Source organism: Colletotrichum scovillei (assembly GCF_011075155.1).
Source record: "Colletotrichum scovillei strain TJNH1 chromosome Unknown Contig00003, whole genome shotgun sequence".
In the NCBI taxonomy this organism is placed as follows: domain Eukaryota; kingdom Fungi; phylum Ascomycota; class Sordariomycetes; order Glomerellales; family Glomerellaceae; genus Colletotrichum; species Colletotrichum scovillei.
This window is the reverse complement of record NW_023336261.1, coordinates 1792499-1806298: the sequence shown is the minus strand read 5'-3', so window position 1 is coordinate 1806298 and position 13800 is coordinate 1792499. Positions and strand designations below refer to the sequence as shown.

The 13800-nt window shown below is 57.9% G+C and overlaps 4 protein-coding genes across 4 annotated transcripts; 2 read left to right on the top strand and 2 right to left on the bottom strand.

Moving 5' to 3' along the window:
- Positions 1 to 1770: 1770 nt before the first annotated feature.
- Positions 1771 to 3689, top strand: HER10_EVM0013195 (uncharacterized protein). The gene is made up of 2 exons (XM_035482559.1): positions 1771 to 2072; positions 2137 to 3689. The coding sequence occupies exons 1-2, from the start codon at positions 1914 to 1916 to the stop codon at positions 3220 to 3222; spliced, it is 1245 nt and encodes a 414-aa protein (XP_035336738.1). The 5' UTR covers positions 1771 to 1913; the 3' UTR covers positions 3223 to 3689.
- A 491-nt stretch (positions 3690 to 4180) lies between these two features.
- HER10_EVM0002478 (uncharacterized protein) lies at positions 4181 to 6615 on the bottom strand (the record flags this gene model as incomplete). The annotated part of the gene is made up of 2 exons (XM_035472187.1): positions 4181 to 6105; positions 6156 to 6615. 2 exons carry the CDS (start codon positions 6613 to 6615, stop codon positions 4181 to 4183), a joined length of 2385 nt encoding a protein of 794 aa, XP_035335750.1.
- Positions 6616 to 7024: 409 nt separating this feature from the next.
- HER10_EVM0008384 (calcineurin-like phosphoesterase) lies at positions 7025 to 8245 on the bottom strand (the record flags this gene model as incomplete). The annotated part of the gene is made up of 1 exon (XM_035477909.1): positions 7025 to 8245. One exon carries the CDS (start codon positions 8243 to 8245, stop codon positions 7025 to 7027), a length of 1221 nt encoding a protein of 406 aa, XP_035336297.1.
- A 709-nt stretch (positions 8246 to 8954) lies between these two features.
- Positions 8955 to 12867, top strand: HER10_EVM0006658 (uncharacterized protein). The gene is made up of 5 exons (XM_035476238.1): positions 8955 to 10782; positions 10831 to 12034; positions 12080 to 12163; positions 12212 to 12383; positions 12437 to 12867. Exons 1-5 carry the CDS (start codon positions 9530 to 9532, stop codon positions 12697 to 12699), a joined length of 2976 nt encoding a protein of 991 aa, XP_035336145.1. The 5' UTR covers positions 8955 to 9529; the 3' UTR covers positions 12700 to 12867.
- Positions 12868 to 13800: the final 933 nt, after the last annotated feature.

Below are 13800 nucleotides of genomic sequence, written 5' to 3'. Positions count from 1 at the left end.
TTGTCTCTTGCAGGGATACTCTGGTAGGTCTGGCGCCGAGCGCTTGCGCTTTCTTGTCTGGATTTGCGTGGCTGACGAGTAGCTGCGTAGCGAGAGCGTGCGAGAAGATACCTCATCGTCGTAGACATCGAAGTCGGAGGACTTGCTGTCGGAGAATTCGTCGTCGGCGTCATAATTGTAGTCTTCGTCGGCGTAAGTTCCATTATCGGCCTCATAATCGTAGTCTTCATAATCGTAGTTTTCATCGTCGTAAGTTTCATCATCGTAGTCCGCATCTCCATAAGCTTCACCACATGCCTCGTCGTCGTATTCCGCATCCCATGCCTCTTCGTCGCACTCCCTACCAGCAGCCACCGGATAAAACCGCTTACGAGGCATATTCGCCGTCCACTCGAAATCAGCCTCATCCCTCCACCAGTGCCCCCGGCGCGCCCTCTCGAGATACTTGAACGGAATCTCGTACCCGCTCACGCGCGTGGGCTGCTCTGTCGGGACCAAATGCCTAAAGTTGTACCGTCGGATTTCCTTCGACAGCTCGTCGGCCTTTTCGTTACCAAGGATACCGACGTGGCCGGGACACCAGCACACAGCGACCCTAATGTCCCTCTTATCCCGCAGAGAGCCGCACGCCTCAAAGGCGCGTTGGACGAGGGGGTCCAGGGCGCCGGGGTACGAGCCCTCCGCCGCGGCGAGCGTGTTCATGACGTCTTGGCAGTCGGAGAAGACCGTCACCCGTCGCAGGTCCGGCATCAGGTGGGCCAGCAGCGTCGCCGTCTCGAGGGCCGCGACGACGGCGTAGAGCTCTGCCTGGGTGGAGGTCCGGCACGCGAGGACCTGGAATGCGCGGGCGTGCCACGGGTCCGCGGGGTCTGTACACGGCCACGGCTTCCAGAAGACGGCGGCGCCTGCTGGTGCGGATGGCTTCGAGGGGACATTGTGCCGGTTGTGCCCGGGGAACGAGGCGTCGGCGAAGAGGTGGAGGGTGTGTTGGGTTGGGTCCGCGATTGATGCGCAGGTAGGGCTGATGCGTGCAAAGGCGTGCGGTAGGATGATGAGGTCGCCTTTGAATGTGAGACTGGGAGGGGTGGTGTTGTGTCGACTTGTGGAAGGGTAGGCATCGTTGTTCCCTGTTGAGATGGTGACATGATTCTGTTCTGGAGGATTGGGTGTAAGTGTAGGCGACTCCATTTCGATTGATAAATTCAACTACGAGCTATATCCGGCGGCTTGTGGATTATACTCGATGAATACAGACGAGAAGAACTGTGAAGGACACTAGGGGTAAGCATCCTAGGAATTGGCGAGGTGTCTAAAGTCATAAAGTCGAGCTCATGTATCTCCTATGAGTATCAGTCCGTTCAATGTGACCCAGGACGACTGAAAATCTTAATTTAGGCAAAGACCCATCACCTTTGATCTCATTGAGGACCATTGTGTCTTGGAAGCTTCGGAGGTACATGCTTTTGGGTTCAGGCGAGGACCTCTTTGGTGGAAAGAGTCCATATTGTGAATGGACCGACTACAACGAAAACACTGACATCGTGTCCAACCGGTACAACAAATCTCGCGATAGCTTCATTTCAGTAAAGAGGTGGTCATGGTCATCTTACACGTTGTCTAGCAGTGACGTCATGTGTCAAGGGCCCCTACTTTACTATAGCGAGCTAAACCATTTCCGCCCTTAGACCCGCTTCCATCGCATTCCCTTTTCGGAATGCGAGGTTCAGCTCACTGTCTGATTTCATCTCACTCGTGGACTCTCCGCCATGGAGCAGACTCACTCAACTTCATCCTGTCAACAGCTTCTCGAGCCGAATGGGCAATCATCTCATTCTAGATGAATTTCCTGGCTCATCGGTGCTCAAAAATCTCACCTCATTCCACCCCTCCAAGCCCCCTCTAAACTACGTGGGATGACCTTGATGATGCCAGCATCCAACCCCTCCACCTCCCCAGACGCCACGCCTCTATCTCTCCGATTCATCGACCCCACTCACCAAGAGCCGAAGAAGAAGAAGGCTCACAGGAAGAGTAGAGGCGGCTGCATACCATGCAAAAAAAGGAAGGTAAAGGTAATTGGTCACCATGTCTCTCAGTCGATGTCGCCCAGACTCACAAGACTTACACGGGATCCAGTGCGACGAATCGACCCCCTGCACGAACTGCACCCGCCGCAACGAACCATGCACACGCCCTCAGTCCTCCGCCCCAGAGACGACGGCGTCCTCATCGCCCGCTGCCGTCGGCACGGGACCGGCACGGCCGGTAGACGCCTCGGGGCCCGTGAACCTCCTCCACATGCAACTCCTTCACCACTTCCAGCACGCGACGATCCCCACCCTCTGCTTCGCCGACGTCTGGGCGTCCGTCCTCCCGCTGGCCTTCCGGGCAGAGTACCTCATGACGGCCATCCTCGCCGTCTCGGCGCGGCACCTCAGCACCCTCAGACCAGAAGACGCCGTCTACGGGGAAGCGAGCCTGGCCCTCTTGTCCCGCAGCTGCGCCCTCTTCGGCGCCGAGCTCAGCCGGGACGACGGGGCCGGTGGAGGGTACGACTCTCTCTTCTTCACGGCGCAGCTCATACACTACCTCACGTGGTGTAATCTCGAGTCCGTCGACGGCCCCGACGACGCCGACGACAACGCTCTCGACCTCGCCCGGGACCAGCTCTTTCTTCTCAGCTCCGGCGTGCGGGTCTTCCTCTCCGGCACGCGGGCGCAGGGACCAGACAGCATCTTCGCCAAGGCATGGCAGGACGCCCCGTGCGACGCCCTCGACAAGATCGCAGCGGAACAGGGCATGGATCGCGGCCGGATCCAGCGAGCCTTTCTAGATCGATATGATGAGATGACAACCACCCCGGAGCACCGCAGCAGCGCGGACCGTCAGCGCGCCGCCTTCACCGGCATCGTGGAGCGGCTGTCCGTCATCGTGGCCCTCTGGCAACACCGCAGCACGAATCCGCGGCCCCCGGCGACGCCGGACCTCGAGCGATACGTCCTCGCCTTCCCGCTGTTTTGCTTCGGCCCGTTCCTCGACATGATTGTCGCAAACGACCCGCGGGCGCTGCTTGTGTTGTATCACTTTTACGAGACCTCGCGATTGCTTCTCGGGGAGGACGACGGGGAACCCACGTGGTGGGCGTGTGACAGACTCATCGCCATGCCAAAAATGCTTGAACAAGAGTTGCGCAGGAGGGGTATGCAGCCTGCGGTGATGTGATCCGGATCTCGGGGGTGAGTCCCGTTGTTTGATTCGAGATTATGGCAACTGAGTCAGGGACAGACTTTCGTCACAAACATTCCTCGCGTGGGAATCGCCAGCCCTGATCGACGAAAAGAAAGGCGCCACCAGAAAAGATAAGCAAGAGAAAACAAAGGCATTTACAAGGTGGCGAGAACATTGAAGAATGTATCACGGAATGCGGACCCAACCATCTATCGAAAACCGCATACCAACCACCACAGCAAGGGACGTGAGAAAGAATTACCGTCTACAACCCCCTTCTCTACTAGCAAAGAAGCTTCGTAAATAGTCCAACAAATCGTTCCACTACCAAGAACGCAATCCTCCGACTACCAACGAGGCCGTCGCAGACTCTATTCCCCCTCCCCCTCCCCTCCCTCTTCACGCGCCGCCTGCGTCTAAAAGTGTCTGCCAGTCCAATGTGGCGTGCCGGAGCAACCCACCCAAAAGTTGCCAAAACGGGCCAGCTGAGACGCAGGGAGCTCTCCCGATACGGTTAAAGCGCAGGATAGCTGGGCTAGCTCCCAGGTTAGCGGTACCTCTTCCCACCACCAAACAAACAGCAAAACGCACGACCTTTGGAGGTTGCTAAAAATCCTCCCGCCTGAAACTCTCAGCATTTCTGTATCGGTGGCAGGGCGGGCTAGACGGAGCTAGAGCGGGGTATCCACATTCGCGGGGTCCAGAACCGCGCCGGCGATCGCTCGACTTACACGTTAGACTTCTTTTCTTAGCCCGGCGTCCGTGGTGGCGCTGGCGTTGTTTCCCTTTCTTCAGGCGGTCTCGAACAAGCAGTGTAGAGTGACGCTCCATTCCGGAGACTTGGTGATATAGTATTGATGAAAATGTTTCTTCTCTGTGGGTATCAAAATAGATGTGACAAAACAAAACTCCGTTTACACACTTTTCCTTCCCGTGTGCTCCCTATGCATTTCTACCTCGGCCTGTACCGTTCCCATAACGCTCTTGTAATGAGCCCAGGGGCTCCCAGCCCCAGCTCAAACGGCCCCCTCACCGGCTGGCCTCTGTTGGACGATCTCGCCGGCAGGTATGGCGGGGGCGGCGACGGGCTTCGGGGGGAAGACACCGTCGTAGTGGTGGTGGTTGTTATCGTGGGGGACGCCGGCGGGGCCCCTTGGAGGTACTCGCTCAGCTCGCTAGTGTCCATCCCAGGCCTAGTGGCGTCCACCACATGGCTCGTTTGAGTGGCCGGGGCCGATGGGTCTTGATCGACCGTGCTCGTCGGTGATAGCGGGCTCACACTCGCATACTGATGCGCAGATGTCTCGTTTCTCTGTGCGGTGCTGGATGAAGCTAGGGCGGCGAGCTCGAGATCCTCCTCTGACCTACCCGCAGCGCCCCGTACGACGACGCCGAGCAGTCCATCCGTCTCATCCAACGCCCCCATCTCCTCCCGACTGGCCCGGCCTACTAGTGGAAATTCCACCGAGTCTCTCAAGTGTGCTCCCAGCCTCATCATGGCAAAGGCGTCCAAGGTGTCGGTCCAGGTGGGCAGGCTGTAAATGTAGCAGACGAGAATGATGAGTGCAATGGCTTGCATGCTGATGAGCAGGCTAATGGCGACGGTGGCGCCCACGGTGTACCGCGGTGCGACAAATTCGGTGCCGGCCAAGTTGTAAATGGTCCTCGCTGCGTCGTTGGATGCCGCGTCTTGTAGGACCGCCACGTTGGACAAGTACATGCCGACGCCGAGCGTGCTCTGCGCCACCTTGACGTACTGAAGGCCTTGTGCGATCCGGAACAGTGTCTTGGGCAGCTCGGCAAGCGAACATCCCTGGTATATGGACGAGTACCACGAGTCGTAGTCGTCGTTGTGAGAGTTGTACGGCAGCTGCCACGCGCCGAGGGGCGTCGGCAAAGAGCACGCTCTGCGTTTTGCATCGCTGTTGGATGTGGTGTCGTCGGGCACTTGGCCATCCGGGAAGGTCTGACTCAAGAGATCGAGTACAGCCTGTGGGTATGAGCCATTGCCAAAGAGCGCCTCGGCTGTTGACCGCAACGGGCCTTGTGTAGAGGTCCAGCCGGAAAATCGGTCGCGGTTCCAGTCGGCTTCAGACTCGTTGGTGATGAGGTTACCCTGCCAATCGTAGTCGTGGAAATGCGCTGCCATGTCTTCGTCCGAGGGCCACTCGCTGATGATGTCGGACGGAACAAGTCCCGTTTGAAGGTTGCCAATCTCGAAAAAGGCACGGCTGGTTTTGGCGACACACTTGATGGTGACGTTCTGTGCCGGTTCCGATAAGAAGTCCTGAGTCTTTGCCGCCTCTGGACTAATCTGCGCGTCAATGTAGAGCACTTCATCGACGTCTTGTCGTCGCCTCGGGGGGACCCCACGGGACGCAGGGCTGGTGTTGTTGCGAGGCATGCACGTTCTCACGCTGATGCCGAAGCCTTGGAGGGACGTTGCATACCCGTCGCAGTTGGCGGGGTACTCATCTGCAACCTGGCAGGCTGCGGTTGAGCTGAGCCGAATCGAGTGCTGCCGGAGAGGTCCCGTCGTGACGCCGGCGGGGATTGCTGATACCCAGAAAGAGTCGTTGTACGTCTGGTCCTCTCCCGTGACGAAGCTCCGGTGGTTGTCGTCGACTCGCCACAGGTTTTCTTGGATGTCGGCTGACGTGATGTTGACCATCTTCGTTCTGACTGTGTTGACGATTTGAGATGCGTTGGCCTCTCGGAGCAAGACGGGCTCGGCATCCTTGCCAATTGTCTGGGCTGGCTGTCCCTTGCCGTCGCATGTGCGGTCCCATTTGCTCAATGGTCGGAGACTGTCGCATGAGTACACTGGGCGGCTCGATGGCGGCATCAGCAGTGACTGCAGTGGTGGCTGGACGGCAGCTGTTCCATGTTAGAAGGAGTAGTCACCCCCAAAAAGACCTGTAACGTACTGAGAAGAAGCAGTCCGGTGGCCAGCAGAAGATAGGAAGACGATTGCCCGCTGGAGACAAACGCTGTCCATTTCAAGTCGGAAATGGCAAGCAGCTGCCTCACGGTGAGGGTCTGCTGCTTGGATCGGCGCTGTGAGAAGACGACTGCGCCGTAGGCTAACAGCGCGGCAACGCACGGCAGAGCAATAACAGCCGCCACAGTGCTGAAAAACGAAGCCGCAGCGATCCAACGGTGATATGAGTCGAGGTCTTGCCGCATAATGATCCCCCACGGGTCGGAAGTCGTTTTTCGGTTAATAACGCAAACGCAGAGCCATGGTGCGACGAGAAGCACCAGGTAGGTGACGAGTATGTAAATCGGGCGGCGAGCGTATCGCAGCGGTTGCCGAGACATGTCGACCGGCTTCGAAGCCGTGTATCTCGGCGGCGGTCCTTCTGTCCGAGTCTGATTCCTATCCATCGTGACTGTCCTTTTTGGAAATAGAAAGGACGAGGAACAACGGACGAAGGAAGACACAATCGTATTATGGCAATTGCCATGATTGCTTAATTGGCTGTTTGGCGCCTTTTTAGTTTGCCGCGAGGCGTTTGCACGGTCGCCAAGGGCTGGCTGACGGCAGCTGACCGCAGGGCGAATGCTGCAATTTCCCTGCGAGCCTAGAGGAATGCGTGCAGGAATGAAGCGATGGGGCACAGCGTGCACAGCATCCTTCGGGACGACTGCTGCTTGCCACGCATGTTTTGCTTTTGAGACCAGTCAGTGCGACGGAGCGGGACATGGCATAGCTCTGCCGGTGCCAAATAAAGAGTATGCAGGATAAAGCCGTCATTCGGGCATTCTGTCGCTTGTGCATCCCCACTGTGTTGATTTACTCCCCATTATAAGTGTCCTGGCCGTAGGTCTCGTTGAGTGTTACGCGCGTTATAATTTCTTCGTTTTCCATGCGGACCCAGCTCTCCACCGACATGTCTGGGTCGTCGCCCTGCGTGAAGGAGAGCTTAATCATCCGAGCGCCGCGTTCCCAGGTGCCATACCCGCCGTAGCCCGTGTGCTTTGCAAAACAGAGGAATGGGGCCTCGGCGCCGAGTCCGGCGTCGTGGCCGGGCCAGGTCGAGCACCACGAGTCGCCGTGGTCGTGCCCAACATAGATGCTGTGGAGACCCTCGGCCTCGAGCAGCGCCTCGACGAAGGGGGCGTCCTCTCCGCCCTCGCCTTGGATGGCTAGCGGGCTGTCGGCATTCAACCCAGGGAACTTGGCGGGGTCGAGGTTGGTCTGCTGGGCCGTCAAAAAGATGTGAGGGGGGATGTGGACAAAGGCGACGCTGGGAATGACACGGCCGTGCTTGTCCTTGAGGTCGTCGTAGGTTTTGGTAAACCATTCGGCCGTCTCGGGGGCAACCCAGTTTGGAATGTCGTCCATGTTATCGGAATCCGTCTGGTAGCTAGTGCCGCCCCGGCTGTCAAAGAACCACAATAGCAGAATGGGGTCCTTGGAGTCTCCCTCGTAGACAGGGACGTAGTAGTTTGTGATGCCCGGGAGATTGTCGCCCATGGACGTTGTGTAACAGAGGTCGTAGCCTTTTTCGGCACGGAACAGCTGCTCGCGGTCCAGCGTGTGCTTGGAGTCGTGGTTCCCGTAGACGGATGCCCACCGCTGGTTCGTCTTGAGGAGGGGCGCGACAATCTGGTCAATGTAGAGCGTCGAGTTCTCCTTGTGGGTATCCTCGCCAGTAATGAGATCGCCGTTGAATACGACGAGGTCGGGCTGTTCGCTCTTCATGACAGATTGCATGACTCTGGTGGAATTCTTGTCCTGGTCAATGCCCCAGCCAAATTCCTGCTCTCCGTAGTGCAGATCGGAGAAGATGGCAATGAGGTAGTCGCGCTGGCCCGACACCTTGAGCCTTGGCTTGCTTATTGACGGCTCCGTCAAAGGCCACTTGCCGGGCGAAATCTTGGTCATCATCATGAACATGGCCGCGAAGCTGATGGAGAAGACCAGGACGAGCTGACACACCCTCTCGGCTAGTCGAAAGGATGACTGCGGCGGGCGCGGCTGCACCGCCTGCTCCAGCTTTGATTCCGGCATGATGGAGTGTTGTACAGTGGCGGGGTATTGAAAGAGATGGAAACTTGGTGAAAGACAATTCCGCGCGATAATTGGGGTCCGGCCAAAAACAACAAGAGAAACAATTCGATTGAAGGTAAGGTGGAAGTGGTAAGGAAAAAAAAAGTTGATGGGATTGTATCAAAGATGATGCCCTGCAGATTGCTAAAGGTGACTTTCCCGCCCGGGGAGCTTCGAGTGCTGGATGCAGCTGGGGTTCCAAGGGCCAAACAATCCCAAACAGAGCCAAAACGGGCCCACTGTGGCAGATGCCGTTTTTGGGGGGCATAGTCCCACCAAAACCGAGGGGCCCAAGCCAACCGGGAAAGACGAGACGAAGACGGGCAGGAAGGACGTGCAGATGGTGCAGAAACATCCACCCGGTGTCACCAAACCAAACCATATGGATCATTGCCAATTGGATACGTAGTAGGGACAAAGTCGTCAAGTGTAGTCGAGTGCCAGGATGCTCGTCTGTTCTTCGCGTCGCCTCATCTAAAGGATCTGCCATTGACAATTGGCGATAGGGGGTACGACATCACGGCAGCTTGAACTCCAGCTCACAGCCCACCGACGAGTCTAAAATGAAGTTGTAACATTGTTTATAAAAGTCAAGAAGCCGGTCCGGCGGGTTTCCTCCCATCAAGCAAACTTTGCTGAACGACCCGACTCGAGAATGACCCGGGTGTGTCTATGCCTCTGTGCCTCTGGTGAGTTGGTCTTTTGGAAAAGTCTATCCTGGGCATCGCCGTGAAAGTGGCATCCACCAACCTGTATTCACACAAAGCACCAGATTGGTAGTACGCGCCTCTACTCATTTGGACGCGTCGTCTCACGATGCCACTGACGAGTTGCGTCACCCCGTGAGACAGAGGCCCCTGGAAAGTCGTGGGGTCCCCTGCACTTTCCCTGCAACGAAGCTCCTGGTCGACGATAAAGCTTCAGTGGGTCAAAGTACCATCTTTCGGTATATGCTAGTTGAAAGCACTCGATACCATAGACATCGCTAACAGATGTCGTCTCTTATCGGACAAAGTACAGGCGACCCCGTATCCAAGCTTTCCACAGCTCCAGTAACAACTCAATTGCACCTTCCCGACTCGTCCAAGCTGCCGCTGCTCCTACCTCGGACTCGCAATCAAAAGTTGTTCCGATCTGACAATTGGACTCGTTGTAGACCGATGATGTGATGTCCCTCATTTGCATAACTTGACCTCAGCCCCCAATTGTCAGTCACCATTGCTCGCGACGTAGCACCGCGTTACAATGGCACAACCACGCATCCCCTCCAAGGAGGCGGACCTCTTCCGGGACTCTTTTCAGGTTCCGCCCCCGTACGAAGCCGCCGCGTATCCCCGCATTCGGCCCCGCCGCACTCTCCTCCGGAGCCTCATCTCGCCCCGCGTGCTCGTCTGCGTCTTCATCGGCGGCCTGCTCGCCTGGCACACGTTCCTCATCGAACGAGAGACTGTGATCCGCGATGCTGCGAGACATGCCTCTCCTTCGGCCCATCTGGCCCGCTTTGATGAGTCCTTGAAGCACTGTGCTGCTCTCAAGACGTTTCCAAAGAGCCCCGAACCAGAGACTCGCAAGTCCAACTCGAGATGGAACGCTGTCCGCGGCCAAGATAAGCCGGTGGTGCTGCGCAACATGACCTTCTTTGACGGCGAGTCCACTGCGTCCGAGCCAATGGACATCAAGTTTGAAAAGGGCTTGTTCACCGAGCTGGCAACAACGGCTTCCAAGTCCATCAACTCCGACGGTGCCACCGAACACGACTTACACGGCCGCTTCGTGACGCCTGGTCTGGTCGACATGCACTCGCACCATGCCGCGAGCCTGTGGCCGGCTCTGTCCGTCACCGAGGACGAGAATGAAATGACAAAGACCTACGGCCCGCTCACCCCAATGCTGCGTATCCTCGACTCGTTGAAGGCGTACGATGACGCTACTCGCATCATCATGTCCGGCGGTATCACCACGTCCCTCATCTTGCCCGGTTCCGCCAACATCATGGGCGGAGAGGGCACCGTGATCAAAAACGTCCTCAAGTCGGGAGAACTGGGCGAGTACGTCGTCGAGGAGCTGCTGCTCGAGCGAGATATCCCTGTCGAGGAGCGCCATCGATACATGAAGCTGGCCTGCGGCGAGAACCCCAAGCGTATCTATGGTCACACCCGCATGGCCAACGCCTTCATCCTCCGCGAGCAGTTTGCCAAGGCCAAGGAGCACATGCAGAGACAGGACGAGTACTGCGAGAGCGTTGCCACCGTGTCGACCTTGTCTGATGAGGTCAAGGACCGCTTCATCCGAGAGTCTGGCAGCTTTCCCGCCGACCTTAAGCTCGAGTCCACTGTCGGCATGCTGCGCGGCCGAGTCTCCATGCAGAACCACTGCTACCTCCCCGAGGACTTTGAGACCATGCTCCGGGTCACTGGCGAGTACGGCGTCCGCGTCCGGGCCTTCCACCACGCTCTCGAGGCCTGGCAGGTTCCCGAGATGCTCAAGGCGTACGGCGAGTAGGTGGCTGTGATCCAATCGTGAGTGAACCATGCTGACCAGCGCAGAAACGTCACCGTCGCTACCTTTGCCGAGTTCAGTCTGTACAAGTTCGAGGCCTACGCACCGAGCCTCTCTGCGGGCAAGATCCTCAACGAGCATGGCATCCCCGTGGCCTACAAGTCAGACCATACCGCGCCAGAGACGAACGCAAAGTACATCATGTTCCAAGCGGGCGTCGGCCACGCGTTCCACCTCCCGGAAGAGAAGGCTCTGCAGTCAGTCACCTCTATCCCCGCCAGGGCCATCGACCTAGGCTACCGTGTTGGCTACGCTCGTCCGGGCTACGATGCGGATCTGGTTGTCTGGGATGCCCACCCGCTATCCATCGGAGCGACTCCCCTGCAGGTGTACATTGACGGCAACCCCCAGCTGAAGCACCACATTGTTCAGGAGAGCATGGGCAAGGCCTTTAATGAAGCATCGGCCAAGGAGACCCGCCCCGTGAAGCCCAACATGCGGACGGAGCTGGAGCCGGAGAAGAGGGAAGCATTCTGCAGCAAGACCGCCAAGGCAAAGTCCAGTTTCGTCATCAACGGCATCACGAGCACGTTTCTGGAAAACCACCCGCAGGTGCCCACCGTCTTCCGCGACGTCAGCGGCGAGAACTTTACTCTCGTGATCAACAGCGGCAAGGTCGCCTGTCTCAGCTCGCCCGAGAATTGCTCGTCGGCTATCGCCAAGGTGGCATCCAGGTCCGACGTCACCACCCTCGACCTCTCCAACGGCCACGTTCTGCCCGGATTAACGGCCCTCACGGCCTCCCTCGGTATGGTGGAGATTGCGACAGAGGATCCCACCGGAGACGGCTTTGCCGACCCGAAGAAGGATGGGAACGACCCAGAGAACCTCGACTACGCAAAGTACGGCGTCCAGCTGGAGGGCAAGGCCTTTGCCCGCGCGCGCCTCGGCGGTATCACCCGCGCCATCACGCCGCCCCTTAGCTCCGAGGGCGGTGCTTTTGTCAACGGCGTCAGCGTCGGCATCCTGACGCGCACCGACCGGACGCTCCTCGACGGCGGCGTCTTCCGGCCCGAGGTGGCGCTTCACGTCACCATTGACGATAAGGCAAAGGAGAGCGTAGGCACCATTAGCACCGCTGTCAAGAAACTGCGCAAGATTCTCGCCGATGGCCAGGGGAAGCACAATGAGACGACCTTTGGCGAGGTTGCGTCAGGCAAGCTGCCGCTCGTGATCAATGCCAATAACCACGTGGGTCTACATTCAGCATGGCAAAGACGAAGCTAACAGGAGCAGTGGGACATTCAGCAAATCATCAACATCAAAAAGGACTTTCCTGACGTCAACATCGTCATCCAAGGCGGTGCCGAAGCGCCCTTGGTGAGTACGCACATATGCTGCAGCAGTACAGGCCTAACGAAGACCTAGGTCGCCCTGGAGCTCGCCAAGTCCCAAATCCCGCTCATTCTCACCGAGACGCGTCCCGCACCCTCCTCCTATAGACACCGCGATGCCGTCGTCGGCCCGCCCCTGACCCCGAGCGTCGCCCGCATCCTCAGCGAGGCGGGCGTCTACTTTGCAGTCGCCATCGTCACGGACAGTGAGTTGCGTGATGCTGCAAAACGGTTTACAGAAGAGCTAACAAATGGCCAGTCATGCCCGCAGACTACCGCCTCCACGACCTCGCCCTCGAAGCCGCGTGGGCCGCCAAGTACGCCAACCTCGGCGACAAGGAAGCCGTCCGCCTCGTGTCCGGCAACGTCGAGGACATTCTCGGCCTGCCCAGGAGCAGCGACATTGTGGTGTGGGAGGGCAGCCCGCTCGAGTTTGGCGGCACCGTCGCCCTCAGCTTCGAGGTGGACCAGAATGGCGACCTCGAGGTTGCTGCTTGCTGGCCGCACGAGGATGACCGGTAGAGAGGGGTATGACGATGCCGTCTGCCGATGAGTAGAGAGGCGTCGTCCCGGTGGAGGCTCGGGTTGGATTCCTCGTTGAATCTGTCTCGAGTTGGGTGCTCATATGACTGCACAAAGTATGCAGCTGATATTTGCGCATGTTTCTTTCTACACGCTGCGCTTCAGGACGAAATGTATATCTAGATAGTGTACAACAAAGTATATTCACAGCTTACTGGGCCGTTGTGTGAGGGGCAGCGTCACGCATATACAAGCTATGCAAAGGGCCACGCCACATAGCTCGGCGTGTAACACGTGAAGTTGTCAGATGTATACTACGCGGCACATCCAGAGTCTGTCACCATAGACACGACTATCCGGAGACCAAAGCCACAGTGTCACGGGCCAGAATATGACAGAGTCGTCTCTGCAAAGCGATTCGTTCCCGGACCAAGACACTCTGGAGGGACACAACAACCCAAGACTTCAACCTGCAATCACCAGACGGATAAAGTCTTGCGTCGGGATAACCTTTCCCGCGACATTGGGCAACACTGATACTTGCGCGGGCCCCTCCAAGGCTGTACGCAACTACCCGTCGATGCTAGTCATCCCCGCGGGACCGTGACTGTCAGCCCTAGCCCCGACGCAAGCCCTTATCATCGGAGGCCGGGAACGCGGCACATGGCCAAACAGGCGCGCACGCACAAGCTTATTCGCAAGATGCGCCCGGGGGGAAGGGATTGCCAAGGGAGGTAAACAATGGAGCTAGGCGATTCATGGTGACGTGCTAGTGAGGCCGCACACGCAGGGACGGGAGCAGATTGATTTCACAAAGGGGCGTCGGCCTCGGATGGCGATTTGAGAGAAATCCCTCACCAGAGGCTTGGACACGGGACGGGTGTAATTCCGTCATCGTCCCGGGGAGCAGCAAGCCACGTTGATCTTTCCGGCTGTGCTTGCCTGAGAGCTTGATGGAGAGGCGACACGTTGCCAGAGATGAGATGACACCGTCTGGCCTTGGTTCGGCTCGGGATGGTGCGGCGCCGTCGATCCGTCCCTGCGGTGCAGACGGGGACAGACTGACACTTTGGCTAGCAAGGACCATCGCAACTTCCAATA

Bases quoted from the DNA above. Each gene is read 5' to 3' on its own strand.
- HER10_EVM0013195 (XM_035482559.1), top strand. From the start codon at position 1,914: ATGACCTTGATGATGCCAGCATCCAACCCCTCCACCTCCCCAGACGCC. The intron at 2,073-2,136 runs GTAATTGGTCAC...CACGGGATCCAG, and splicing joins GCAAAAAAAGGAAGGTAAAG to TGCGACGAATCGACCCCCTG.
- HER10_EVM0006658 (XM_035476238.1), top strand. From the start codon at position 9,530: ATGGCACAACCACGCATCCCCTCCAAGGAGGCGGACCTCTTCCGGGAC. The intron at 12,035-12,079 runs GTGGGTCTACAT...TAACAGGAGCAG, and splicing joins TGATCAATGCCAATAACCAC to TGGGACATTCAGCAAATCAT. The intron at 12,384-12,436 runs GTGAGTTGCGTG...ACAAATGGCCAG, and splicing joins AGTCGCCATCGTCACGGACA to TCATGCCCGCAGACTACCGC.